The sequence below is a fragment of the Rousettus aegyptiacus genome, unplaced genomic scaffold (assembly GCF_014176215.1).
Source record: "Rousettus aegyptiacus isolate mRouAeg1 unplaced genomic scaffold, mRouAeg1.p scaffold_m13_p_9, whole genome shotgun sequence".
Classification (NCBI taxonomy): Eukaryota; Metazoa; Chordata; class Mammalia; order Chiroptera; family Pteropodidae; genus Rousettus; species Rousettus aegyptiacus.
In genome coordinates, this window is record NW_023416312.1 from 1,379,300 (window position 1) to 1,406,861 (window position 27,562).

General features: G+C 45.6%; 1 protein-coding gene and 1 pseudogene across 3 annotated transcripts; one reads left to right on the plus strand and one right to left on the minus strand.

Moving 5' to 3' along the window:
- Positions 1-8,656: 8,656 nt before the first annotated feature.
- On the minus strand, positions 8,657-8,775 carry LOC118608332 (annotated as a pseudogene).
- A 1,236-nt stretch (positions 8,776-10,011) lies between these two features.
- Positions 10,012-24,908, plus strand: MSL3 (MSL complex subunit 3). 3 transcript variants are annotated; one of them, XM_016133050.2, is made up of 13 exons: positions 10,012-10,176; positions 11,538-11,620; positions 12,045-12,140; positions 12,483-12,583; positions 13,151-13,236; positions 13,797-13,919; positions 14,448-14,608; positions 15,366-15,524; positions 16,378-16,640; positions 17,318-17,427; positions 20,717-20,816; positions 21,220-21,304; positions 23,192-24,908. In XM_016133050.2, the coding sequence occupies exons 1-13, from the start codon at positions 10,075-10,077 to the stop codon at positions 23,289-23,291; spliced, it is 1,569 nt and encodes a 522-aa protein (XP_015988536.1). In that variant the 5' UTR covers positions 10,012-10,074; the 3' UTR covers positions 23,292-24,908. The 3 variants fall into 3 exon arrangements, with proteins under 3 accessions (XP_015988536.1, XP_015988537.1, XP_036082870.1); XM_036226977.1 differs by lacking the exon at positions 10,012-10,176 and adding an exon at positions 10,431-10,553; XM_016133051.2 differs by lacking the exon at positions 13,151-13,236 and having other exon boundaries at positions 10,102-10,176.
- Positions 24,909-27,562: the final 2,654 nt, after the last annotated feature.

A 27,562-nucleotide genomic window follows, 5' to 3' on the forward strand; every position in this document is an offset into this window, starting at 1 on the left:
TCCAACTTGTTTTGTGATGCTTTTTTTCTTGTTAACTATATCAACAGTTTCCCGTGTCCATACGTTTCTTCCATAATGTTACATGGCTTCATAACATGGGAGTTCCGCTATAATTTGTTTCAGGCTTGTGATTGGCTTCTAACTGAAAGTAGGTTGCTGTTTATAAAGGAACCTTGACTTGAGTCTCTGCCCAAGCACAGCCTTATGGTTTTGTGGAGAGGAGGGGTTAAAAGCTTCGTGGGCTCTGGTGTTAACTTGAACTCATCCCAACTTTGAGCAAGCTGGTTAACAATACATGTCCCAGTTTCTACATGAGTTAAAGGAGGATCATCACAATACCACCTCATAAGGTTATGGGGATGAGCCCATCTGAATATGGAACGTGCTCAGCACAGCGCCTACCACAATGTAAACACTCAGTAAATCTTAAATATTGAGAGAAAAGAAAGAAGCTGCCTCTGCCATCTAGGAGCTGGGCGGGTCTTCCCAGCTGGGCCTGGCTGTTCTCCTACTGACCGTAAACAATATCACAGAATGTCAGACAAGACCACTTCAGTGACCCACTCTGTAATCATGCCCGAGCACAGACAAAACACGACCGCTGTCCAAACCACAAAATACGAAACGGTCCCTCTCCCAGCAAATGAGTGACAGCTGCTTGTTTGCCAATTGCAACTTCAGCCTCAGTCTAGTCTCCCCCTAGGTAACGTCGACTCAAACACCCAATCATAAAATCCCCTCTTCCCGACAGCGTCTAATTCAGAGCCAAAGCCCACTCTTCCTTAACCCTGCCCCGTATCACCCAACAGAAGCCCAAGTTCTACCGGCCTCACTGAAAATGCATCGCAACTTTCGTAAAAAAGTCATTGCAACTTTTTATCAGAATACTGTTAACCACAGAACACACTCTTAGAATGTAGATCTGCATGTTGCTTATGACCAAAATAAGAAAGAAAAAAGTATCTAGTTGTGCAGTCTAAGTTGTAAGGCCATAGGTTGTTACAATTCATAAATGAGGTGTTCCAGAAATTCATTTAAAGTTTGTTGCTAACATGAGTTTCCAAGTGAAACCATATCATAAATGCTCAAAAATGTACCTTTCATCCCCAAAGCGTATTTAATCCTGAATACACACACAGTACTATCTCAAATGCATCATCACGTCCAGGTAAAAATATGCATTCTCATCACGGGAGGTCTGTCTCACCAATATCACCAAAATTAGCAGTATAGATCATGCTAAGTGGCGATAACTTAACTCTCTAAACTGCAGAAAAGATGTAATCAGGATAAATTATACCCCAGAGCAAGAAAGCTGGAATTAGGCAGCAGAGTTAATTTAGTGAGTTAGGGGCTCAGCAACGCATCGAGGACGCAGGTGAGCGAGCCGGTCGTAACTTTTTGCCCTCATCCTCAGAGAATCTCGGATGGTTAGCACCGTGGTACCAAGATGGCTGTAGCATCTACCCGCCTTCCCAGCCAGACAATAAAGTCCAGTAGGAAGAGACAGGAAAATCTTCTTTTCCAGAAGAGCCTTCTCTCCCGCCTCCCCTGAATCAACTGGGAGCTTTGGAAACAAAATTCTAACGTTCAGCAACAGGTTTTAAAAGTTCCCCCGCTGTTCCAAATGTAAGCTCAGGAGCCAGCCCTACCGCATGAGCTTAACTGAGTTTTACCGCTGCCTGAGCTCCGGTGGAAGGTCTACCTGAGAACTCGAGAGGGCAAACACCTGAACAAAATTGGGGCTCTGCCAACAGCCATGGAGCAGGAACGACAGCAGGCCACAGGTGAGCAACTAACTAGAGTTGCCACGTGGACACACCTTGCTGTAGCTAAGAGGAGGGACCTGTGCAGGTCAGTTACCCACTAGGTGACCTATAAGAAATAAAAGATTTCTCATAAAAGATTTGGTCGCTATCTTAATCTTCTAATCCGCTGCAAAAACTGGAAAATACCATATAAACTTCAGCTCGAGACTGTTTAATTAATTAAGCAAGGAGGCTATTAGACTGAGGGGGCTCTAATGCCAGTGGAGGCCTGTAGGGAACCCCAAATCTAAGCCTGTAAATGCCTCAAGGTTACAGAAAGCAAAACTCTAACAACAAGCAACCACAATCAGCCCACCCGGCTTGAAGATACAGCCGATCCGCAAACGCTTTCTTTGCTTTCACGCTTTATGTCTTTCCTCCGGCTCATGTCAGCCGGATGCAGCTTTTGCTCAAATAAACTCAAAGCATTTTGAATATGCCTCAGTTTCTCTCTCACCAGTCTGGCCTCAGAACGGGGACCCCCCCCCCCCGCGCCGGCCCCCCACGGCCCCCAGGAACAGTGAGCATCCAGGCCTAGGTACCTGCGAAGCCCGTGGCCTCCGCCGCTTTCTCGCTGCGTCTGGTGGCGGCGGCGCGTCCCCCTCGGTCCCCGACCTTGGCTCTGCGGCTCTTTGCGCTCTGAGCTTTCAGACTTCGGTTCGGCATCTCTCTTAACAGACTAGGTCCAGAAATTGCCTGGAATCGGGCTGGTTCCGACTTAAAAGCTGGGCTGCATGGGGCGGGGAGGGCGGACTGCGCCCGACCTCGCACCCGGACCCATTCCAGGGAAGGACCGGTCCGGGGAAGGGCTGGTTCCGACTTAACGACTTGGCCGGATCCAGGGTGGGACCGGGTCTGACTTAGAACCCAGATGGGGCGGCGTGAGTCCTCAGATGAATAAAATGTTTTAAGGTTGAGCAAGTAGATTAACCTTACCAAAGATAACCTTGAGTTACAGCGGCCTAAGTGGAGAACTCTTTTTTTTTTTTTTTTTAACTCATTGAAAAACTTTCCATTTTCAATTACAGTTGGCATTCAATATTATTTTCTATTACTATCAAACTTTTAACCATCCTAGATAACCTCATCCATTTCCGAAGTGCCCTAGAGCAAAAAGGATCTCAGTCAGGCACTCACTATAAAGGATACAGGGGAAATTATTTTTCTACCTGTACAGTTTCTGGTGACTAAGGGTGAGTCAGGCCCGCTGGGACACCCCACTCACTCCAGAGCCTGCACAGGGCATCCTGGGCAAACTTGCAGAAGTCGGCGAAGGATATGAATTAGTAGTTGATAGATGGTCACGGGGATGGGGAGCACGGCATAGGGAATGCAGTCAGCAGTAATGTAATGGCTGGGTGGAGGGCCAGAGGAGAGAAAGAGCAATCAGGGGGATCGTTTTATAAACTGTATAAATGTCTAACCAATTTACTGTATACCCGAAACTCATAGTAAAATAATAATAAAAAAATTTCTGAAGTCAACTCCCCCAGGCCTCTATCCGTGGAGCCTGGTCCAGAGACAAAGGAGAAGTTTCACATTGTCCCTTCCTTTCCAAATTCAGATTGGCAGGAAAAAAATAATAAATCACTGGTTATTGATCTTTTCTCTCCCAGGGACAGCTATTGCTTTCTTGTGTCATTTTGATTCCTGAGAACTTGACTTGGCAACCATCGGGTTGGGGACCCCGCAAAATTATAGCTGGATAGAAATTTGGGTTGCACCCCATTTGTGACTAGATGTGGCTGGGCAGAAACATGGGTTGCACTTCATTTGCAACTAGGGTCCTCCCCACTGAAGCCAGCTCTCAGGAAAATTGTGCCTTTATCTTTGGGAGTGGCTCTGATTCTTGGAAGGGTGGTATTTTCTGTACCCTCTTTGGGGACGCCTCTTGTGTTCGTGGGTTGTTCCATACTGCTGAGAATATCTACTATTTGACTGGGCTGAAACCTCTTTTTTTTTTTTTTTAATAGTTGCATGATCAGAAATTGGCCACATTGGAAGCTGATATTCAGAGCCTATCTGGAACTTTTTATTTTTATTTTTTTAAAGTCTTTTCTCCTTAGCTAAAATGAAACTATGTACCCAGAGGGAACGAAAAACCTTATGAAGCCATGCTGGAAGGATTGACTAAAACATTCTAAAGACGAACAGCTCTAAATCTAGAACATCTTCCATCTTAGTTGAAGAACTGCCTGTTGCAAAGAAGCAAATTGAGGATAATGTAATTAGATGGTTGGGTCAGTGTCTAGATATTATTCAGGTTGCAACCCAATTCTTAGAGGAATTATAAACAACTGTAATCACCTTACAAATTGAGTCTTTACAGGAACAGAGATGCAACTCTAGAAACAATTCAGGACTCCTCTATCCTTTTTACCAATTACTAAACCTCCCCTATTCATCTCAAAAAGCTTGTAAATATTGTAAAATATCTCAATTTAGGAAATAAAAGCCCTTCTTGGAGAAACTTAAATACTTCCTCTTTTCTTTACTTCTGAGATGTAAATATTCTACCTGGCCTTCTCCAGGAAAGCAAAGCCATCTTTTGAAATGCAAACTTCAAGGAGGTAATTCTTAACAGAAAAAAAAAAAAAAGAAAAAGAAAGAAAGAAAGAAAAAGAAAAGCCACTTGGAAATTAAGTGAATGAAAAAATCTTTAAAAACCTTTCCCCCCACAAATATTAATAAAAGTTTTAGTCATATGAGTAGGTAACCTTAACTTATTATGTCTTCCAGAAACACAATTTGAATCTAACCATTCTCTTATAACCAAGTTTTGTATTATTATATCTGTGTCATTGGCTAAAAATTTTTTAATGAAAGCTGTAAGATCTCTGTCTGTCTGTATGTTTATGTAAGTATGGTATAGAGGTGTGACAGTTTTCTACCTCTGGATGGTATTGCTAAAGTTAATTTGTAAAAACCTCTATTTTTAAAAGACTAACAAGCATTTACATAAGTCAAGTATACTCTCAGAAATATAGAACCCAGATGTCTTTCAAATCATGTGACCTAGGATAATCTTTGGTCAATAAAAGCTAGTTTATGTTTGTTGGTTTAATTGAATACTTTTATCCTACCTAGGTTTACCAAAAGTCAGATAAGCTCAGAATATGTCAGCAAGAAAGACAATTTAAGATGATGGTTAGTTGTTTATTGCCTCATGAGCAAATTTTCATGAGTAATCTTAACGTAATTGTTAAGAACAAGTAAATTAAAAATATGTAAGACAAAGGTTAATAAATACACTTTTCAATAATAATTATGTTTTATGGTACGTCTACTTAAAAATAGTTTTTAAGATCTTTTTGGTAACTTGAAACCTTAAAACGATGACTATTCATTGAATAGATCGTTTTCAAATAAAATAAAATATTGAAATGTTAATTACTGAACATAGATTTGCCCACGTTTGGTTTTCTTTTACAGAGAAACTAAAGATGTTTGGGTCTATTAGTAAACATATATTGTGCCACATAGAAAAATTTACGACGAGGAAGAATGTATTTCTAGAAATTGTGAAATGTATCTATAACTTTGCCAAACCAGAGAATGCTGGTATAACAGACAGTCCACATTGTTTACTTCTTTCTTAGTTTTCACTAGGAGTGAAGGATTCCAAGGATTAAGAATCCTAATTAATAGATGTAATTAAAACCCCTTAGGAAGTAATAAAGGTTAAAGAAAACTGTATGTATAAACTGAACTGGATCCTGAATTCTTTTGGTTTCCTCAAATATCTGGCTACAACTCTCCAAACTGACATTTCCAACTTTCTCCCATCCCTCTGATCTGGAATCACGAAGAACAAAGACTGCCCTCGAATGTCCTTGGAAGGGACGATGGCAGGTCCACCTCACTATCCAGATGGCAGCCAGACTTCAGGGAACTGAACACTGGGTCTGCATGCCACGGTTAAAAGGGGTCCCCTACTCTTGAAAACGTGCACCAGCTGGGGATGTAAAATTCAGATTGACTCGGTTCTTCCCTGGAAGATGACAAGATGACGGCCTCTCAAGGCGAACAGCCCTCCCAAAGTCACGGGTCAGGATCTTCATCTCCAATATGAAACCCTTACTCCTTTTGCCTTGTCGCTCCTTGCTTTTCTTGTTAACGCACAGGAAGGCAACTCCTTAACTCTGACAACGATTGCTCAATCTACTGCTAAGGCCATGATGGCACAACAGAAGTCCCTGGACTTTCTTGCGAATGTGGTTTTACATAATAGAATTGCCTTATATCACTTATTGGCTGAACAAAGTAGAGTATGAGCCATAGCAAATACCTCCTGCTGTAGCTGGATCAACACCTCTGGTACTGTAGCAAATGCAAGAAATCAACAAACGAGCCACTTGGCTAAAACAGGTTGATGCCCCTTCAGGTAGACATCATTTGATTTATTCGATCCTAACTGGTTTGGTTCGTGGGGGCCCTGGCTAAGTCTTTCGGTATTATCCTCCTAAGAGTCATCATTATAGCGTCGCTGCTGCGTTATGTTCTCTCAAAGATCTTAAGTGCATGTTTATAGCCATCAGCAGTACATCGGATGGTCTCAGCTGGGAGAAACAGAAACAAGATGAACAGCAAAATCAGTTTTTCCACAGACCTGACATCATAACCTATGAGTTAGTTTCACAATAAGACAATGACGCAGGACAGGGCGAACTCTCCCGAGTGGAGATTCGAGTCCTGTGCCTAGAGGGGTCTTGACTGACAGCAGGAAAGAATTCAAGTGCACGCCAAAGTAAGAGTCAAAAAGAAAGTTTATTAGAGAAAGGATAATGCTCTAGACAGAGCATGGTCTGCCCTCAGACAAAGAGTGAGGGAGCCGAGGGGAGGGGCAGAGAGACAGAGATAAGACCAAAGGAAAAAAAAGGCATTTTTTTTCTATGAATTACATTTTAAAGACTTTATTTATCTACTTCTATTGGATGGCATGGGTGTACCATGTGAAAGAGTAGGCAGCGTTTAAGGTGTGCTAACCTTTTCCCATAGGTTCCCCGTGGTTTTGGCCATAGAAAATGAACGCTGGGTACCAATTAGAGAGTTTTTCCTTCCCGGTGTGAGGAGATGGTTTGTTAGTCATCCCAGCAGGAATCTCCCTTTGTTCTCCAGGTTTCCTTTTGGTCTGGCCATAAGGCTCACTGGCACATTGCAGGCTGTGAATACAGCACGATTTAACATTTTCGTTCTCTTGCCCCCTGCCTACATTAACAAGAGCAACCTAGCTCCGATGATAACCGAAAGTAGGACTGCTACCGAATTTCTAGGTAATCGAGCTTGTATAAGAGGATGACCAGAAGGGAGGAATTGTTAAGTTAAAGGAGGCCATCGGGCTGACGTGGCTCAAATGCCTTGGAGGCCTACGTAGTAAGCAAACAAAAACCCAAGCCTGTAAATGCCTTGAAGTTGGGAAATCAAAGCGCTAAGGATAACCAATCACGAGCAGCCAACTAGCCTTTACGCTAAAGCTAATCAATAAGTTTCTCATTTCTGTCATTTGTCTTTAAGTCTCTCCCTGAGCTTCTGAGAGTGAAGTTGCTCCTAACCACCTCTGGTTTGGTGCTGCCCGATTCCAAATGATTTTTGCTCAAATAAACTTTTCAAATGCTCCAGTTTGTTCAACGAAAATGACTTCCTGTTTGCAGCTTTTTCTGAGATGTAAGCACTTGTGTCTGCTCTCCTCGGTATCGGCTGTATTAGAACCCGCGGGAGGCTTCGCACTGGCTTGCATGCTGCTCCGGGCCCCTGAAATGAGTCCTTTGAGGCCAGGGATGATACCTGTGTATTCTACCTTGCGTGCCTAGCATCTAGCACACAGGAGGCTCAGTAACTATTTGTTGAATGAATGAATACTGGACATGAAGAAATGGATGAGAAACGCCTAATATTAATAGCAAGCATTTACCTAGGACTTACTTTATGCCAGGAACTATGCAAAACCACGTACACCGAATAGACTGATTTATTCCTAAGACAACCCTGAGGTGGGAGCCACTATTATCGTCACTTTAAATGTAAGAAAACCACCTCGCATCGAAACTAATCACTTGTCCAAGGTCACAAACTAGGAAGTGACAAGTGTGAGCCTGATCCCAGAGCCCGCCGAGTGTGTTTTTTACCTTTACACCCAAGAGAAAAAGGATGCTCCACCCACATTAGAGATGGACACCTGTCTAGTGGCTGCTCATCCGGAAGAGGGCTGCCACGGATGCTGTCGCGGGTGTGATCCTGAGGGCTTCTGCATTCTTGGACTTTTAAGGGAGACAGGCAAAAAAGTGTTGCTCAAGGACATGGGAAGGGGCGGAAACGCAGAGAAACAAAAGAAAGCATCTCAAGTCTTGTTCTGAAAGGTTAGTCTGAAGAGGAAATTTCCATTCCCTGGGCCAGAAAAATGAAAACTTCAGTTAATACTTCAGTTACGGTTTAGCCATGACATGCAATTACTTGTGCCCCACAGCTCCCCCTGCCATTTATAGAGAACACCACCAAGATCTGATCCCCGATAAACCACAACCTGAAGAGGAAGTGTGGCTGGTTCCGGTTTCTGCACTGTCTTATCTGGCCATCTTTCCCCAAACTGTCCCTCCTCTAGCAGCCCTCATTCTGGCCACTCACTCAACTCATTAGGCCAAAAAAACCTGGAAGTCTCTCAAGATTCCTTCTTCCATCTCCCCCTTCATATCCAATTGGTCACTGAGTTTTGCGAATTTCATTTCATAATCTGTCATTCATTCATTCATTCGATATATAATGCGTGCCTTGAGTAGGCAGTGATGAACTGACTTCCCTCAGCCCCAACCTCCAAGCTTCAAAGAGCAGTGTATCTTTTTTATTTTTTTTTACGCCTACAGCACCTGGGCTTCTTAGGTGGTCTCCCATCCAAGTACTAACCTGGCCCGATCCTGCTTAGCTTCCGAGATCAGACTAGATCGGGCACGTTCAGGGTGGCACGGCTATAACAAAGAGCAGTGTATCTTAAAGGAAACATTTTGCAAACTAATAGCCCATTCTAGTGCACAACAGTAAACGCAAGAAACAAAGTTGCAGAGGGCTGGGAGCGAATGCGAATGCGGGAGTATAGGACTCATCCAGGGAAGCCCCAGGGTTTTTTCTCTTGGCCAACTTCAAGGCAAAAGGTGAAGAATGTGTAGCAGAAACCCTGTGAATGGGGATGCAGGCGCACATTTATGGGAGGCAAGAACAGAAACAGCCCCGAGTGAGGAGAACCGGCAGCTCACTACGACTTCAGCCTCAAAGGTGGGCCCAGCCCGATCTTAAACCAGTAACTACACGGCCCAAAGACGAGACAGAGCCGCACGGGAAAGGGGAAGGAAGGAACCCAGCACCGCCTTCCCCGTCTCCGGGAAGTTTGACCTTCAAGAGTCTCCCAGCGCTTGTCATTCGTTCAAGTATCTCCCGAGCACCCTCGGTGCAAGTAGCTTCTCGTTCCCTTTACAGTTTTCAATGCGCTGGGGCAGACAGAGCTTGGGAGGGGGCAACTCGCAGAGTGCTGGGGGTGGGAAACCATGCTGCAAGCCGGAGACCTAGGATGTTAACGTCCTGGTAAAGACCCATCGGCCTTACCGCCCATAGCTCACACGCTGTCACTGGGAGGCTCCAGGCCTGCTACCTCCTTCTCATCGCCCAGGTTTGTCCCGGTGCTTTATTCACTCCCCCACCACCCTCCTGCCCACCTAGACCCGACTCCAGGCCCACGTCCTCTTCGCGTAGCCACTCGGCGACGCGCAGCTCCGCCAAGGTGGCCGGAACAGAGCGATCGGTGAGCCCCAGGAGTGCAGCCGCCCGGGGACGGCCGCAGGCCTGTCTCCCCACTGCTGGTGGCCACCCCCAGACGCGCTCCGTCTTAATCGCCTCCCATTAGCGGGTCGGAGAGCGCGAGCCCGGCGCGGTGATCCCCAAGGGCGCAGCCCGCGGCAGCCGCCTTCCCCAAGAGGGCGGGAGGGGAAGACCTTGGCCACCGCCAGCCGTCCCCGCTCGCAGCCTCCCCGAGGCCGGCGGGGACTCACGGGGGCGCGCCCGAAGAGCGCGCGCGCCAGGCGACACCGAGGTCCAGCAGCGGCGCGGGGCGGGCAGAGGCGGGACCGAGGGCGGGACGGCCACAGCCTCCGCCATTCCCCGCTCCCTCCCTCCAAGCCCCGCCGCAGCGAACCACTTCCCCACCCCCACCCCCACCCCGCTCCCTCCCCCACGGCGCGCGCTCCGCCCGCCCCGGAGCCTCGCCCTCCGCCACGATGAGCAAATGAGCGCGAGTGAGGGCATGAAATTTAAATTCCACTCAGGGGAGAAAGTGCTGTGCTTCGAGCCTGACCCCACCAAGGCGCGAGTGCTGTACGATGCCAAGGTGCCGCCGCGGAGGGACAGGGAGGAGGCGCGGGCCGGGGGCCCCCGGACGGGATGCGGATGCGGGTGCAGATGGCGGCGCGGAGCAGGGGAAGCGGCGGGGCCCGGGCGCTCCCAGCCCGTGGCTCCGGGGCCTGCGAGGCGCCACGCGGACGGCAGGGGGCGCCCCCGGGCGCCGCGGGCGGGGGGGGGCGAGTCGGGGGCGGGGCGCTTCCGTTTCCGCCCGGCGCGCGGGGCTGCGCACGCGCCGTGCGAAACCCAGCGTGTGCGATGTCTCGTTGCTGTGGCCGCGGCGTCACTTTTGTTGCGCACGCGGCGTTCTGTTGCGCACATGGTGTCCCTCTGCGCACGCGGCATTCTTTTGCGCACGCGACGCCGGTGAGGAACGTGCGTCCAGGTGGCCGCTCACAAACGGCCTTTGACTTCGCGTTAAACCGCTCCTCATCCTGCGCGGTCCAGCGCCGCGTGGCCTTTCGTGTGACTCCCTGCCCAACAGACCCGGGTCCTGATCGGTCGCGCCAGAGAGCTGGCCGTCGACTCGCTACGTCATTGCCCTGGGGCCCCAGTCGTTCTGGGGCCGGACCCCTTCCGTAGGCCCCGAGGGCGAGGTTAAACCCGTGCCTTCTCCCCTTCTCGGGGCCTCGCAGCATTTAGAGTTTCCACCCCCGAACCGTGCCCCGTACCCGTCTACCTAAATCTCGGGGGGCTCTCGAGGGACTGAGTCGCACATCCGTAGCTCGTCAGGTCTGGATGGCGAGAGGGAGGGGGCCTCGCAGTCTGGGGTGGGCCTGGCCCAACGCCCCAGGTGCGTCTGCGCAGCGCTGCCCCCTGGGGGACTTCAGGGACCCCGTGTTTTACTTTAGAGCTCCGTCCCCGCAGCCCCTCTCTCTGTTTTGTTTCTATCCTTCCTCCTTCCCCGCCTGCGTCCCCCCAGCGGTGGCATGTCCTGTCATTTGTCTCAAATGTTCCCTCTGGGGACACCGGTTGGAGGCGTAATCTGCCAGCCATCCTGGCCTTGGACGCTGGCGCTGGGGAGACTACAGCTCCCAGAAGTCCCAGGGCTGCAGCTCTGTGGCCTAGACGCTCATTTAGTGACAAATTGGCAGGCCAATGACATCAGAAGCTGCGTCCATTCTCACACTCAGAGACCAATCACAAGGAGATGGGAGGGATGTTTCCTAGTTTGAGGCATCCACTCAGGAATAAAATGGAATTGAAAGGAAAAATGTTTCAACGCAGCTCCCAGTCTAAAAAAGGAGCGAATGCTTTTCTTTTCAAAAAGGTCTATGATCTAGTTTCCCTGCTCTAGCTTCTAGTAGTCTGTATGTTATCTCATTTCTGGACAATATTTCCTGGTTTCAGATTGTCGATGTTATTGTTGGGAAAGACGAAAAAGGCAGAAAGATCCCAGAATATCTGATCCATTTTAATGGTTGGAACAGAAGGTGAGTGCACTTGTTAAACCGGATTGAAAACTGATCATCTCTGCAGCCCAGGAGCATTGCAAACTTCTCTGTTAAGTTTTAGAAACACTTGTAGAAAAGCTTCATTTCCTGTTTTTGTTTTTGTTTTTTTTCGTCAAACCTTGCCTATTCAAAAGAGTGATTACTTTTAAGTTGGTTACATTTGGGATCTCAATGGGTAATTCTGGAAACCCGAGTTGCTTCTGTATCTAAATGATTTCCTTTTTTTGGTTTATTTGTATCTTTGTGTGTGTGTGTGTGATTTTGACACATTTAAATACTTTTCTAAAGTGTAAAAGATTCTGGGATGCATGTTCCTGTGAGGTGCTTTTAGAATTTCTTTTGAATGAAACTAAAATACTGAATTATACATCTTTTTTTTTTTTTTTTTTTTTTTGCTTACTAGCTGGGATAGATGGGCAGCTGAAGATCATGTCCTCCATGACACGGATGAAAATCGGAGATTACAGCGTAAATTGGCAAGAAAAGCTGTAGCTCGCCTGTAAGAATATACAAAAATCACGACGTAAAGTGTTACGCACTGCGTTTGCTCCAAGTGTTTAGAATCTTTATGATATAAATGTAAAAATACGAGCAACATGGTTAATTAAGTATTTTACGTATTGAAAGCGTGTTAGTAAAAACTCTTGTTGTATTCTAAATTACTGTGTTTTCAGGGGTTATTGTATAATATTCTGAAATGGAAATTATCATTTATATTCTAAACTTTAATTATTTGTCTGGTACTTCAGGATCTTTGTTGTTATATCTAGTTTTTACCTCGAGGTCCATATCAGTCGGCATCAGAATTTATTTCAGTCATGTTTGTTCGTTTTTTTTTCAGGAGAAGCACAGGAAGAAAGAAGAAGCGTTGTAGGTTGCCTGGTGTCGACTCCGTCTTGAAAAGCCTCCCAGTTGAAGAAAAAGATGAAAATGATGAGAACTGTGAGTGACTTGACTTCTTTTCTCTGGTTAAAAGAACTTGTACCTAGTTCTTTTATGCTGTAGGATTCAGGGGCAGGATTCATTGAAATTATAGACAGGGAGACATTTTAAGGTCATTACATATAACATTTTCCCTTTTGGTTTTTGACAATGAAAGTAACAGTCAGGCAATAAGTTTGTAGTTAGTCCTCCACAGTCATGCTCTTGATCACTGCCTTCTCAGCCAGTGTCTTTATTATAACCCCTCAGGGGTCCTGTCCGGATGTTCTTGGTACCTTCTGGGCCTGGGCCTCACTTATGAATGCAGCAGGGGCTCATAGGACCCTAGGTAGCTGAATACTTTCAGATCATTTCCATTTGTGGTTTTTGCATCTATTGAAATTTGTGTAATGATTTGCAAAATACATTGTTATTCTGAAATGCCTCGTATTCAGCATTTAAAATGTATGCGAGACTGCAGTTTATTATACCAGCAGTAGGACACACACTCCTCCTTAAAGAATTGTTAGCGAGAGGGTTAGGGAGGTATATAACCCGGGTTTGTCTGATAGTTCTTGTTTTACCTAGCAATAAGCACTTCCTCTGATGACAGTAGTGAAGAAAAGGATGAAGCAATAAGTGAAGAAAGTGATAGTGAAGAAAAGACTGAAGTGGTAAAAAGTTTTTATTGTAAAATCTCCTTGTCTTTGGCATATATTTTAGTGGTAAAATTCTCGAGTCTGTGAATCATTTTGTAAAAATACGTTTTTAAACCAAAGATTATAAAGTCGTATTTCATATTTAAAGGAAAATAGCGCTTATTTATAGTCACCGTAGGAAGCTCTCGATGGCTCTTTATACTCATAAAATATTCCCGTAGTTACCTCCTTCTTTTCAATGAAATCGTGAACTTCTTTTTTTATAACGGTGACATTTTAAAATGCGTATCAGAGTTTGGCATCTTCAGCCTGCCTTCAAAGCTAACATAAATCCCACTGGTAAACTTAAATGGGGAAGAAGCAAAATGAGCATTTGCAGTGTGGTTAGTACCGTAAAGCAAGTTACCGTTTGGCCTTTAAAGTGCTTTTCATTAGAACACGGGGCAGAATTACTGGTGTAAATGTGGAGGCTTAACCGGGATCATGTCATACTAGGCTCTCGCGTGTTCTTCCTTTGGATATAGACTCTCCTGCTATTATAAGTCGTTTAAAAGTATGGAATTGTGATATTGCAGAAGGAAGAACTGGAGCTGCACTCAAAAAGGGAGATGGAAGAAAGAATCATAACTATAGAAATCCCTGAAGTTCTGAAGAAGAAGCTTGAGGACGATTGTTATTACATCAACAGGAGGAAACGGGTACACAGGGAGAACTCGTAAATCGAGTGGCCAGATTCTGTAATCGCAGACGCAAACAATTGGGAGAGTGAAATTTATATTTTAAGTTTGGTACTGAGTCGCATTTTAAAACTTCGCTGACAGTACTTTGCCGCGGGTTAAATCCAAGTGTGCACAGTCTTTCCCAGCCCTGGCTACCAGTTAGAATCCTCTAGGGAGCTTTGCGAAGTCCTGATGCCTGGGCTCAACCGGGAGAGTGAGACGAAATTGATCTGAGGCGTGGGGGTCGCCTGTGGATATAGTCTCAGAGGCGCCCCAGCTGGTTCCAATGGCTCCCGTCAGAATCAGTGCTTGCGATCACATACAAAAGTAATACTGTAATCTACATCGAAGTGCTTCAGAGCACATTTATTTTAAAAAATTCCCTTTGAACAGAATTGGCTTTATTTTCGAGTTTAAAAAGTGATATAGACAAAACCACCGTTTCTCGGAATATATGGTTTTATACAGTGGGGTGAATGCATCCGATGTGTGTATTTTTGTTAACAGTTAGTGAAACTTCCATGCCAGACCAACATCATAACTATTCTGGAATCCTACGTGAAGCATTTTGCTATCAACGCAGCCTTTTCAGCCCACGAGAGACCTCGTCACCATCACGCCATGTCACATGCCAGCATGAACGTGCATTATATCCCAGCAGAAAAGAAGTGAGTGGGAGAAGGGGGATTGGCACCTCGTGGTTCTCTCTTTGTGTATTAGAGAAGTGACTGCCTTTTAGAACAGGTAATACTGTTTCCATTTCAGTTGCTATGAATTCATTTAATACGTCATTTCATATACAGTTTAATACCGACGTATTATCCCTTTTCTGAAGTGTTCAATGACTATTGAGGTATGTGGTCTGGATGCAACCCCCAGACCAGTGTGCTCCGTGATGTGACTTGCAGAGATAACTCTTTTTCCTTCCTTGAGCAGCACCAGAATGGGCAATGAGAATTTTATCAGAGCTCGTTTACAGACACAGTTTTATTCCAGTCTGAGTAATTGTCCTCATAGCCTGCCTTGGTGCTTGTGACCCAGCTGGAGTCCAGTCAGACAAGTAGATCGTTCAAGTTCAAACAGGAGTTCACAGTTCATGGGGGCAGCCCCCTTCAGCCTCCAGGGACTGGGGCCGTCCACCTTCTGCAGCACAGGCTGCTCGGGCTCCTCGTGTGGAACTGGACACGTTCATTTGTGTTCTCTGCGGTCAGTTAGAATTACCGCTGTACTTGCTGCACTTTATAACGTAGATCCGTGTTGCCTTTTAATTACTGCTGACATCTACAAAGTCATTCTGTGCATTTGCAGCTGTAATATAGAGTCATTTATAACTCTGCCTCATTAAAAGTGTACAACCTCCTTATGACGTTTCGGGAAGTTCTGTTTATTGCGCCTCTAATCTTTTTTTTTTTTTAATCCTTCCAGTGTTGACCTTTGTAAGGAGATGGTGGACGGAATAAGAATAACTTTTGATTACACTCTCCCGTTGGTTTTGCTCTATCCATATGAACAAGTTCAGTATAAAAAGGTGACCTCGTCCAAATTTTTTCTTCCCATTAAGGAAAGTGCCACAAGCACTAGTAGGTAAGTTAGCCTGTGGTTCAACCATCAGAAATCGGCAATCAAATAGCCGAATCTGCTTTCCGATTCGAAGATTTCTGTCTGATGCTATGGACCAGCGTGTTTGGAGGAGGGAGAAGGTGGGAAAATGCGCATTCTGGTGGTTTTCTTTTTCCTGGGGGAAGCTAAGCCAGCATTCACTTGCAAACGGCTTCGAAAGATATGACGGAGATTCCTGCAGAGAGAACTTGGTGGGTGGGATTTTGAGCAGCATCCCTGTCTTTCCAGAGACAGTGGGGTGAAGAGTACACCCCTGAGAAGGGGAGGTGTGGGTGCGAGTGAGAACCCTCATAGGCTGCGGGGCTTGGCGGGGGCGGGAGGTGCCCGCCGAGCCTTTTGCTTCTACCTCTGCCGCGCATGAGCGACTTGTCCCTTCTGTCCCCTTGTCTTCCTTCGTGACTCCTGTGTCCTGGTTCTCTGTTCGCCTTCCTTTCCTGTTGGATTCACCCCAGGTGAGAGGCCTGTACCGCTCACTGGGGACCTGTGTCGATGTCCCCGTGCCCTACTCCGATCCTCCGGGTTCTCAGTGTCCAGGGTGAACTTCGCTTCCATATGATTAAGGCTTTTCTAGTCCTGCCAGTAACGACACTGTGGCGACAGAACGTGCTATTGCGACCAGGGTTTCTCAGCTTTTGCCCTGTTGCTGTTTTGAGCCTCGTCGTTCTTTGCGGGGGCCCGGCCTGTGCGCTGTCGGCTGGTTGGCACCATCCCTGGTTATAGCTCTCGGGGAGCGGGAAGGAGGCCACGTGAGAGCCCCCCAGGTTTGGCGGGGATTCCGCAGGCCGGGCGTGCGTGACGCGGGGCTCGTCTTCCGTAGGAACCAGGAGGAGCTCTCTCCAAGCCCACCTCTGCTGAATCCATCCACCCCGCAGTCCACGGAGAGCCAGCCGGCCACAGGGGAACCGGCCACCCCCAAAAGGCGCAAAGCTGAGCCCGAAGCCTTGCAGTCTCTGAGGCGGTCCACGCGCCACTCTGCCAACTGCGACAGGCTGTCTGAGAGCAGCGCCTCGCCCCAGCCCAAGCGCCGGCAGCAGGACACGTCGGCCAGCATGCCCAAGCTGTTCCTGCACCTGGAGAAGAGTAGGTCCACGCCTGGGCCCGGCCCGGCTGTTTGGTTTGCTTGGTGTGGACCAGGCGCCGCGCTCCTGGACGGATCCAGCCAGCAGGACGGGCCGGGGGAAGGAGGGGACGAGGGCGCGGGGACAGCCGCATTTGCCCGCTCGCCTGTGGGCAGTGAGCCCAGGACTTGGGCCCTGACGGAGGCTCGTGAGGCATTTCCCTAGCCCGCGAGCGGCTGGCTGCGAGACAGGTGCCACCACGCCTTCGGCTCCAGCTGGATGCTTGGCGCCCGCTGGTTTAACTTCTCACCAGTCCCTTAGTCACTCGCCATTACCCCCCACCCCCCAGCCCTGATCCGCCATACGGGGCAACCACTGATCACTTCCTGCCCCTATGGATTCGCCTCCTCTGGGCACGAATTCCTATCACTGGACTCATGTGACAGTCATGTGGCCTTGTCAGTGGCTTTCACTTAGAATAATGTTTTCCAGGTTCATGTCATGGCTTCTATCAGTACTTGATTCTTTTTTTTTTTTTTTTTTTTTGCCTAATAATATTCTAGTTTCTGTCTTACAAGAGGAGAGTTATTGTTAGAGATTAATAACGTCTCTGCTGTTCGTAACGGTCTTCCAGCTGCCTTTAATTCATAGTCGTGTGGCTTACAAGTGAATAATCGGCATCTTTTCTTCGTTTTGAAGAGACTCCTGTGCACAGCAGATCGTCCTCGCCTGTTCCTCTGACCCCCAGCAAGGAAGGGAGTACGGTGTTTGCCAGTTTCGAAGGCCGAAGAACTAATGAAATCAATGAGGTGAGGCGTTCGCGTGTGCTGTTCCTCCCTAGAGTCCTCCGACCGACCCGTGGTAGCTTAAGGAAGAAATCGGGGTTCCTTAGCGTTAATGTTGCCCTTGCTGTGGATGTTAACAGAATCGTTTATGTGACGTGTAACATTGCGTCGTTGGTTCCCCAAATTATAAAATCGTTAGAGGACTCCAGCCCTACATTGACATTCATCTTTCTCTTAAAATAAGTATCGAAATGTGAGTACAGTAAATCTTCACTCAAATCATCAATAGGTTCTTCAACCTACATACAGTGAAATACAGTGATAAACAATGAAACCAGTTTTACCATAGGCTAATTTATATAAGCAAGAGAGAAGTTTCTATAGCATGCCGTTAGCATTGTAACAAAGTGACGTGATTCAGGGACCTGCCACGTTTTCATTTTATAGAATAGGCATCAGAACACTTTCTCTGCAAAAGGCTCCAGAGTAAATATTTTAGGCTTTGTGGGCCACACAGTCTCTATGAAGACTACTCAACTCCATAAGCAGCCACAGGCACTATGTAAATGAACGAGCATGCTATGTTCAAATAAAACTATTTATGAATGCAAATTTGGATAGCAGATAACTTTCATGTGTTGTGAGACACCGGTTTTTTTTTGCTACTCTTCCAACCACTTAAAAATAAGAAACCCGTCCATAAAAGTAATATTAACAGCCATCCCTTTGAGAGCCTGCTGTATTTCGGCATTATGCCAGGCGCTTGACCGAAATTACTGCAAATTCTCACCTTGCCACCAGTTTCTATGTTCCAGATGAGGAAACTTTCCATTTTAAAACAACTATTTTTAAGGCCAGTTAACTGGAGTACATAACGAGTGTTTCAGGGGTTCCAGAAATGTCTGAGTCTGCTAGGGTATTCAGTGAATCTCACCTAGGAGGTGGGGTTTCCTCGTTCTGGGGTACAAGGGCAGAGAACATTTGATGACCAGGAGGATGTCAGCAGACTTCTTCTCTGAAGGGTCAGGTTGTAAATACTTTCAGGGTCACGTACTACGTGCTCTCGTCCCAGACTACCCAACTCTGCTGTTACAGCATAAAATCGGTGTGGACAGCATGCTCCGTGCCCCCAAAAGTTAGTCATGCACACTGGTACTTTCATATGGTTTTCACGTGTCGTGAAATATTCATTAGATAACAACCATTTTCAGCACAAGAGGGTCTGGCTGGATTTGGCCCCAGAGCCATTGTTGGCTGACCCCTGATAGGGAAGCTAGAAAATGCAATCTGGTTTTCAATGGTGTCGATGGAAGGTTAGGACTGTTCTGGTGCCCTGATGCCTGGGTTTCCAGACAAGACAGCCCCGCAGGTGTTATTATTTCAGAGGAATCATGTTTCTTTTAGAAGGCTGCTGATTATTCAGGCAGGGCCATTCCCACCCGGGTCAGTGGCCGAGCTCGCCATCTAGTGGTCATGCAGACAGCTGCAGGCTCTGGCGAAAAGTAGGCTTTCTAGTGAGTGGCCTGGACTGTGGCCTGTTCTCAGTGACTCTGAGGCCTTAGTGTATTCCCACCTTTGTGAGTGCGTTTTACCCGGGGCTCTGCATCCAGATCATTGGAGACGCTACTCTCCCAAAGCCGTGTGCCGCGCCACTGCATCAGGGGAGGGTCCGATGCGCACAGTACTTGTCAAGATCACAGGCGGTCCTGTTGCACGCCCTGGCTGAGGATCCCTCCAATAGAAACCTGTCGTTTCCCCATAATGTATCTTTGATAAGTAGGAGATGATAGACTTTACTGAGATGCAGAATTGACTGAGCGCGGTCAGCTGGCTTGCTAACTAGCTAAATGACCAGCTTTTGTACACACATGTGTGCTTCATACCTCCAGTAATTGCAAGGTTATGTGTACCAAGGGGTCAGGTGCCGGGGGCGTGTAAAGATGCTGAAAACGGCACACCTGGCCTCCGCATTCTGCGGCGCAGGAGTGGGGTCTGTGAGACAAGGGCCGAAGCCAGGACCTTCAGCGTGGGGTCACACGAAACCACGGGGACACCTGTCAGCTTCTGCTCTTGCCTTTTGTTTCCAGGGTTGACCTGGCATTCCCCGCTTTGTCTTCTGCAGGGTTTCCTTTGGCCCCGCTGTTTCCAGATTAGGTTCGACCGACCGCAAAAGGCAAAGCAGCAACTCGATAGAATGGTTCTGTGGTTTACTGAAGTGTTTCTATGGGAGCTTATCAGAGAGTTTTGAAATTCATCTCTTTAACAAAAGCCCCAAATCCACCTACAATTCTGACATTCGAAGCGAAGGAAAATCAGTTATCAGGGTTGAAGTCTGTGTTCACTTTATTCAGTGAGTCCATTTAGTTTCCAAAGTGAATATAACATAACAGGAATTAGAGAATCTCGAATCAATGGAAATGGTACTCAGAACATCTTGGGTTGACTATTACTGCTTCACTGTTTAATACAGTGCGATTTCTAATAATAGAAAAGGGACAAAATGACTAAAACAATTACAGCTAATTTACAGGTAGTAGTTGAAAATTAAGGAATCAAAAAATTCCTTAATCTAATTTTAAGTCTCCCCCCAACTTTTATTTATTTTTAAAAGTTTGTGTTTATTTTGATATAGTGGCATTTTTCCCTCTACATACAACTTATCATTACAATGTTTAGGCGATTAGAAGTGTCTTCATGTTTCCGAGGAAGGTGGATCCCACCGTGACTGATTTAAAAGGAAAAACATTTAGAAAAATTACGGTAGAAAACTAATATGCATACGAATGTATAATACATATGGAAAACACATGTCTGTATCTGTATCTTTCCATGCCCCCTAAATCATAATTCCACCGCTAAGAAATGAACATTAACATTTTGGTATATGCCTTATGCTATTTTTTTCTATGTATTTACATAATTATACACATTTATATTGTGTATTTACATTTTTCCAAGTGTCTTATTGAACTTGTTTTATGGCTTGATCCCCTTCGACATGATAGGTGATTCTCCCAAATCCTGGGATCACGCCCACAAAGAGCTTCATGGGAAAGTCAGAGACCAGGTGGCTTTTAGAACCTCCATGTTGGTTTCTGTTCATGGTCACCATTTTCTGTGGATCAACTCTTGAGGTGCCAGAGGGCTGGAAGCTTGGGGGTAGGAATGTGGCACTTGGTTAGCGCCGCATCTGCCTGCTGGCCTGGGAATGTCAGAACATGGGTACTTCCTCTGAGGTCCCAGATGTTGACATCTGTTGGTGACGGAGACTTAAGGCATAATAACAAAGCGTTGGTTCGTGCTTTTTCCCCAGGTCCTCTCCTGGAAACTCGTACCCGACAGCTACCCGCCCGGCGACCAGCCGCCCCCGCCCTCCTACATTTACGGGGCGCAGCACTTGCTGCGGCTGTTTGGTAAGAAGCCCTGTGCCTCGCTCTCTTCGTTCCTCTTTTTTTGTTGTGAGGTGGGAGGTGGCGGGAAGGGTTTGATTTTAACAGTTGTTAACTTCTGTACATCTTATCATTTTGGGGTCTAAGAAAAAAATCATTGAAAGGTGACCTGTTCAAAAAAAAAAAAGACATTGCTGCCTTCCAAAAAAAAAAAAAGAATCTCAAATTTCATAAAAATTGTGTTGCTACTATTTGTACCACTTCTGTGTCTTTGTGTTCGGTAAGAGCTTTTCTTTTCGCTTGATGATGTAGAGCGTAATTTCAGTTCAAATAAGGCCAAACAGAGTTCAAGACGATCCTCGAGTGTGTTTTACAAATCGCCAGATTCTGCCGTTTGGAAATGGTTTTGCTTTTCTTTTCAATGCAGTGAAACTTCCAGAAATCCTTGGAAAGATGTCCTTTTCTGAGAAGAATCTGAAGGCTTTACTGAAGCACTTTGATCTCTTTCTGAGGTATTTTTGTTACTTTGTCAAAACTTAACCTCTACTGCCCTGTCTGTGACTTTTCTGAATGTCTTTAAGGGCTGTGGAAGCTCTGATACTTTACATAGTAGCAGTATTGCCTCAGCACGGTTGATTCTAACTGTGATGGTAACATAAGGGCTTTGGGGTTATTTCTTTTTTTCATAATTTATCTGGTTTCTGAGTCAAGGCTATGCATTTTGTGGGCGTAAAATTGTCTGTGTCACTAGAAGGATCCAGTCAGATAACCTTGTGAAAAGAACATTTTACAGGAGAAGTGATTGAGATTGATGATATAATTTTATATTTTTTATTCCGGAGTGCCTTAAGTATTAGATTTGTCTTTGTTGCAGGTACATAAAATACTACCATTTACAGTTTGGATTTGGGTGTTTACTTTAGAGTTAATAGGATAAATTTCCAGTAGTCTGTGCTCACAGTTTGGGAATTCGGAGGAGCCTGACCTCCTTTATGCCTGCGGCCCAGCTCTGTCCCGCCCAGATGTCTGTTGACCAGTTTCTCTCCTTGGTATTCAAGGCTGGTCGTCACCCTGGCTCACCCAGCTTGTCCTAAAGACCTGGCTTTGTTTCTTTCTTCTCTTAAAAGGGTGCCTTTTCCTTATGGTCAGGCCCCAGCCTCCAAGAGCTAATCAGGTCCGCTCTACCACAGGGTGGGGAGCGTTCCAGCAGAGAAATCACGCTTGGAGTTTTTAAAAGATACTTTCGTGTGGCCATTTTAGAAACAGTGTCCGTGAGTGGAATTAGACTTTATAACATTTTTATATTAGAAACAATAAATATACCCTCTTCCCTTCCAGCCTCCCCTCAAACAAACCCACAACTCTGTTTGGCATACAAATTGTCTAAGCAGAAATCAAATAATGCCAGTAAATCGTGAAGGGGTAGCCGTAGCTGCAGGTCAGCATAGGAAAGCCTGCTAATTTTGAAGTATTTGCAGTACCAAAGAAAAATTAGGGTTTTAGGAAGTAATTTAGAAAGATTTACAAATAAATAAAGTAATTGGCTTTGAAAGTGTATCCAAAGATGCCAACCAGAGAATCAATGGACTCAGCCACTAACAAGGGCGCAGTCAAAGAAGAAAATGTTCGCTCTTGAATGCATTTTGAGTCAGTTTTTTCTAAAGAAAGTACTGCAGAGGTTCATCCTGAAAGTGTTAGGAACTTGGACAGACGAGAGGAGGCTGGGGAAACAGTTATGAGGCTAATTAGCTTACTAATTGACATGACCCATGCGAGAATGTTTTAGCTCTCTATGGTGACAGCTTTGACCCTTCAGAGTCAAGGTAGCACGTGTGCTGTAGACTCTTGCATGCCCACGTTGTGACATTCGTTGTCAGACGCGTCAGTCTTGTCGATGTGTTTTGATACTGTAAGCTGGAACCGTAACACCTTTCAGTGTGGCAAATGAGAACACAGAATGCCCTTTGCTAGTTACACCACTCCATTTTGGTGTGACTAGGCCCTGTGAGCATTATGAATTTCTCAAGTGACATTTGTTGAGTTTATAATTGATTTTTTTTTTATATAGTTTATTTTGGAAACAGGAAAATGTAGAAATAGTCACTGGGGCCTTTTTTTTTTTTTTTTTTGCACAGAAGAGTTTGTATAATCAAGACTGACACCTAGTGAAGTTTCGATTCTGTTTCTGTTTGCACGCTTGATAGTGAAAGGATTCTGATGAGACGGAGTTGACCGTAGAAGCCGGACGTGTGCAAAGACAGTGCTCAGTATACAGAAGTGACGATTATATTCAGCTTTCTCCCTGGTGCCAATCAGGGAGACTGGGACTGACTTAGGGCAGTTCTTGCTGAGGTTTGGCCCTTGCGTGGTGATCACCGAGACTGTTCTTTTCTCTCCAGGTTTTTAGCAGAATACCATGACGACTTCTTCCCGGAGTCTGCCTACGTCGCCGCCTGTGAGGCGCACTACAGCACTAAGAACCCCAGGGCGATTTATTAAAGTTTTGATGGCTCTGGAAGAACAGCTTCTCTGCCTAGCTTCGTGCTCTGGGTCCCCAGTGGAGAACTGGGGCGGGGGGGGGGGGACGGTGGGCCTCCTTTCCTGACAGAGCCGGTGGGGTGCCCATCCCAGGGGGCTCTGGCAGAGGCAGGCCTGTTTATTTGAGTTACTTTACTTACATACTGTAGTTATTCGTGTGCCCGAATGGCCTCCATCATCTGAGCCTCGCCATTGAGCACGACACCAGCGCTATTTAGGCTGTTTCTGTAGACGTTGGAGTCGTTACCAATAACCGTGGTTTTTTAGTTATCTCTTAGCACTAAGCAAATTGTTTTGCAAACTGTTTTTATTCTTACGATGAGACTGAGCAACTGTGTCTAACAAATTTTAGTTTTGCTTGGAAACTGCAAAGTTAGCCCCAAAATATTTTAGAGGGAATCGATATCGATGGCAAAAGAAAATTTGCAGCTCTGCATTTGCTCGTTACAGTTGTTTTTTTCTGTAAATTCTTATTTTTGGCGATCTAAAAACAAGCAAAAAAAAAAACATTGCCTGACTTGTTTGAGATTTTACTGCTAAACTTTGTCGTGTAATCTTATGGTTCCCATTCTGTAAAACGTTATTTTTGGTGATCTAAATAAAGCAGAGCCCATCTCGTTGGGAAGAACCAGCAGAGAGAATATTCACTCCGGCCTGGTCCTCTTCATTGCAAAGGTACGGTAAGGTGACCTCTTGGCTTGTAACTTTTTGTTTCATTTTGTTTGACCTCTGTGCCTTTATTGTTAAGGCCTTTTGTTTTCCTTTCCTTCTTCCATTTTGCCTCACTCTGCGGCTTGACTAGAAGGTGGCTCTTGAATGTAGCTCTTTGCTGTCTGGTCGCCACCTCTGGGCTGGGCTAAGGCCAGTGTGTTCATCCTCAGCCGTGGCCTTCCCCCTCCCCCAGGATGTTGTAGGAAGCTCTAACTCGGGGTGTCAGCATGACCCAAGCCTTGAGTGGTGCCTGCCTTTATCCGTAGCTCAGCTCGGCTGACCTTAACTTCAAAAGGGGCCACAGGGAGGTTTTGAGAGATTTGTAAACGGTCACATCAGAGAAACTTCTGCATACACCGACCGGTGAGAATCAGAACCACTGAATGGGCGTAGACGCCATCGTCGTGCAGGTAGCTGCTAAGTAGCTCGGGGTTTTGGTGTCTAGTCCGGGGTGGCCTTTGGGCCCACGCTAGCTTTCGTCTCTGATTTCTGCAGTGCCTGTTCAAACCCAGAGCACCTGCGTGCGCTCCAAATTGTTGGGAACGTGTAATCAGGAATTCATGGCCTGGAAAAGAAAAATGTGTCGCGAGAATCTGCTTGTTAAATGTCTCCAATGAAAGGAACATAGACTGTCTCTTGGAACATATGTCTGGTTATGGACCTTGAGATTACAGTGAATTCATTTTTCTAATAATGAAAAATTATTTTCTTCCCCCAAAAGCATTTTGTAATCACGAACTTCCCTTTAGCTGATTGTTTGCAGCTTGGGTTGATTTAAGCAACGAAAGTATCTCTATTGTATGTTCATAATTTTTTAAATAATTCATCAGTTAAAAATAAATGTCTAGACCATCCTTATAAAAATTACTACATGATTCTCCTTTTGCCAATTTTTAAATTGTTACTTTCCTAAACTTTCAAACCTTGCAGTCGAGTGTCACATTGTCAATCTTTTCAGTCATTTAAAGGTGAACTGAAAATAATATTTCATTACCTTCCCTCTCAAAATCTTATAATAAAACCCACTGAATTGTACACTTTTAAGGTGAATTTTATGGTACATGAATTATATCTCAGTCCAAACAAGGAGGTCTAGGTATCGGCTATGCCTACAAAGAAAAATATACCGTGACAGTGCATTTTGGGGAACTTAAAAGGCTGTTTGATCCAGCATTCCGGGAAGGCATCTTTCACGCGTCACTGCCCGAGGCCTGCCAAGCTTCCTCTTCTTTACTCCACTGAGTTCATACTTGAGGCTGAGAAAACCCAGTGCCGTGTTTCATACAGTTTCCTTCGTAAGCAAATACGGAGTTGACAGATCGTCACATTTCTTTGACTCCTAAATTCTGCATGGCAGGACATAAGGAATAAGTATATGCCGATGTCATGACGTAAGCAAAAAGGTTCACAGGCGTTAGTGACAGCAAAAATCGTATGAATTAAAAATAATGCCAGTCATAGGCAGTTCATCTTTGTAAGTCTTCATGCTTTAGCATTTCTTTGCAATATCAATCTTCATCCTTCCAGCAGGTCGTGAAAAACCATAGGTAGTAAAGTGCTCAACTGAGCTTTCGTATTGATTTGTACTTTACTCGCTGATGTACAGCCTTCAGTGGAATGATTTAATAAGTCATTTTGGAAATATGCTTTGGCACAAGGTAAATTACAGCAGCCTGAAGGTTCCATTTACCGCTCGATCTTCGCTATGGTAAAGGTGACTTTTGAGACACTTTCAGGTCGTTAGCTTCTATCAGTTGTCCATGATTACCCAGAAAATAATTTGGGGCGAGATGATTTGTGAGCTGTATGGAAACACCTATTAGCGTCGGAGGACGAAGGTGGTTTAAATGTTCAGGCAGTACATTAAACCGTCTGCAAATCAAAAATGCTCTCTTGGAGGGACAATCTAGTAAGATTTTCTTTTGATAAATGATAGTTCATCTTTTAGATTCTATGGCTCATAAAGCTTAACCAGTCACAGCATTGAAACCCTTTGTTAATTTGGTTCATGAGAAACCACGGCGTAGAAGACAGCTTGAAGACAGTTTCTGAGTCATTACACACACGTGTACACACCATGTCCCTAACCTTTGAAACGTGAATTTCCAGCTTCTCTTATCAGGAGGTGGGATCTATTTTCCTTCCCCTGAATTTGGTCTGGATTTTTTTTTTTTCTTCCTGTTTGGGAGCTGACTTTCAGTAGATCACCTTGAGGGAGTTGCTCTGCTTTGTAAGACACCCTGACCAGTCTGGTTTGGGGACTTGCTTTGTAAGGCGTAAGTGATTCGCTTCCCTCCTCTCCCTTGGAATCCTGCTGAGATGTGAACAACTCCCACTAACCTGTTGGCTGATAAGAGGCGGGATGGCCAGTTTTCTCACCACCCATCCAACAAAAACAGCCGAGGGCCTGCCCGACATGGGGGCAAAACCGCTTTAGACAGCCACCCCCCAGCCTACCTGCCAGCCCGCTTCAGATGTAGACAGGGCAGCCGAATCCTGCCAAGCCTGGCCCGGGTTCACAGTACCACCCAGTTAGATTGTCGATCAACAATACGTGCGTATTGTTTTAGGCCACTGCATCGCGCGGTGGTCTGTTACACAGCAATAGCTAATGTCACAATGAGACTTGGTGGTGTTTTGCGCCCCGTCTATGGGACTGCTCACACTTCACTGCCTTGGCTGGATTTGCTGAAATCTTGGCATGCTTGGAAGCCATTAGCTAACCCAGGGGACATCTTACCTGTTCCTGCTACTTACTGCTCAGGTCACAATAAAGAAAACGGATGGAGACAGCAGCGCATCTTACGGATTTTGTAGTCAGCGCAACGTGAGTTTTATTTGTTAAAAAAACAAAAAAGTTCGAGATCCCTCTCATTCTCTGCCTCAGAGAGACCATGCTCTCTGTGGAGCGTTACCCCTTTTCTAATAAACTTTCCTTTTAACTCTAAAAAAGAAAGTTTGAGAAAACAAGAAAATAACAAAATACATTTTCACCCTAAAATTAACTATTTTGTAAGATTTGTTTTCAGCTGCTGTTAAAAAGGAAATCTTTTGGATTTGGCTAAAATGCCTTTTCCTGTTACCTGGATCTGTCCCCTGCCCTTTTCCCTGTGACAGCACAACCCCGAGCGTGTAGTGGGTTCATAGTGTACACATGGAAGTCCTTGCTCTCAAACTCTTCATGTTTTTGTGATATAGAATTATGTTTACACATATACAGAAACCTGTGTACATATACCGATAAGTACATTTACATAACGCTGTCATTTTGTGTTTTTACATGTAAACATTTAGTTTAATCCCGTTAACTGCTGTATAAGAGCCTATCACATGGATACAATACCCTCTCTTAATTCTGGTAGCCTTGTCGGATATTCGGATCGCTTCTGAGTTCCCCCTTCATTAGTGCTGCAAACGAGCGCTTGCACACAGTTCCTTGTACCCAGATACCAGTCTTTCTCTATGTCACACGCCCAGAATTGCTGGATGTTCAGACACATGCCTTTTCACATTCTCTAGAG

What these genes read in the sequence shown, in the direction of transcription:
- MSL3 (XM_036226977.1), top strand. Translation starts at nt 10,446, where the DNA reads ATGTCTCGTTGCTGTGGCCGCGGCGTCACTTTTGTTGCGCACGCGGCG. An exon ending in CTTTTGCGCACGCGACGCCG is followed by an intron (nt 10,554 to 11,537) that starts GTGAGGAACGTG and finishes TCCTGGTTTCAG; the next exon opens with ATTGTCGATGTTATTGTTGG. An exon ending in AGTGCCACAAGCACTAGTAG is followed by an intron (nt 15,525 to 16,377) that starts GTAAGTTAGCCT and finishes CGTCTTCCGTAG; the next exon opens with GAACCAGGAGGAGCTCTCTC.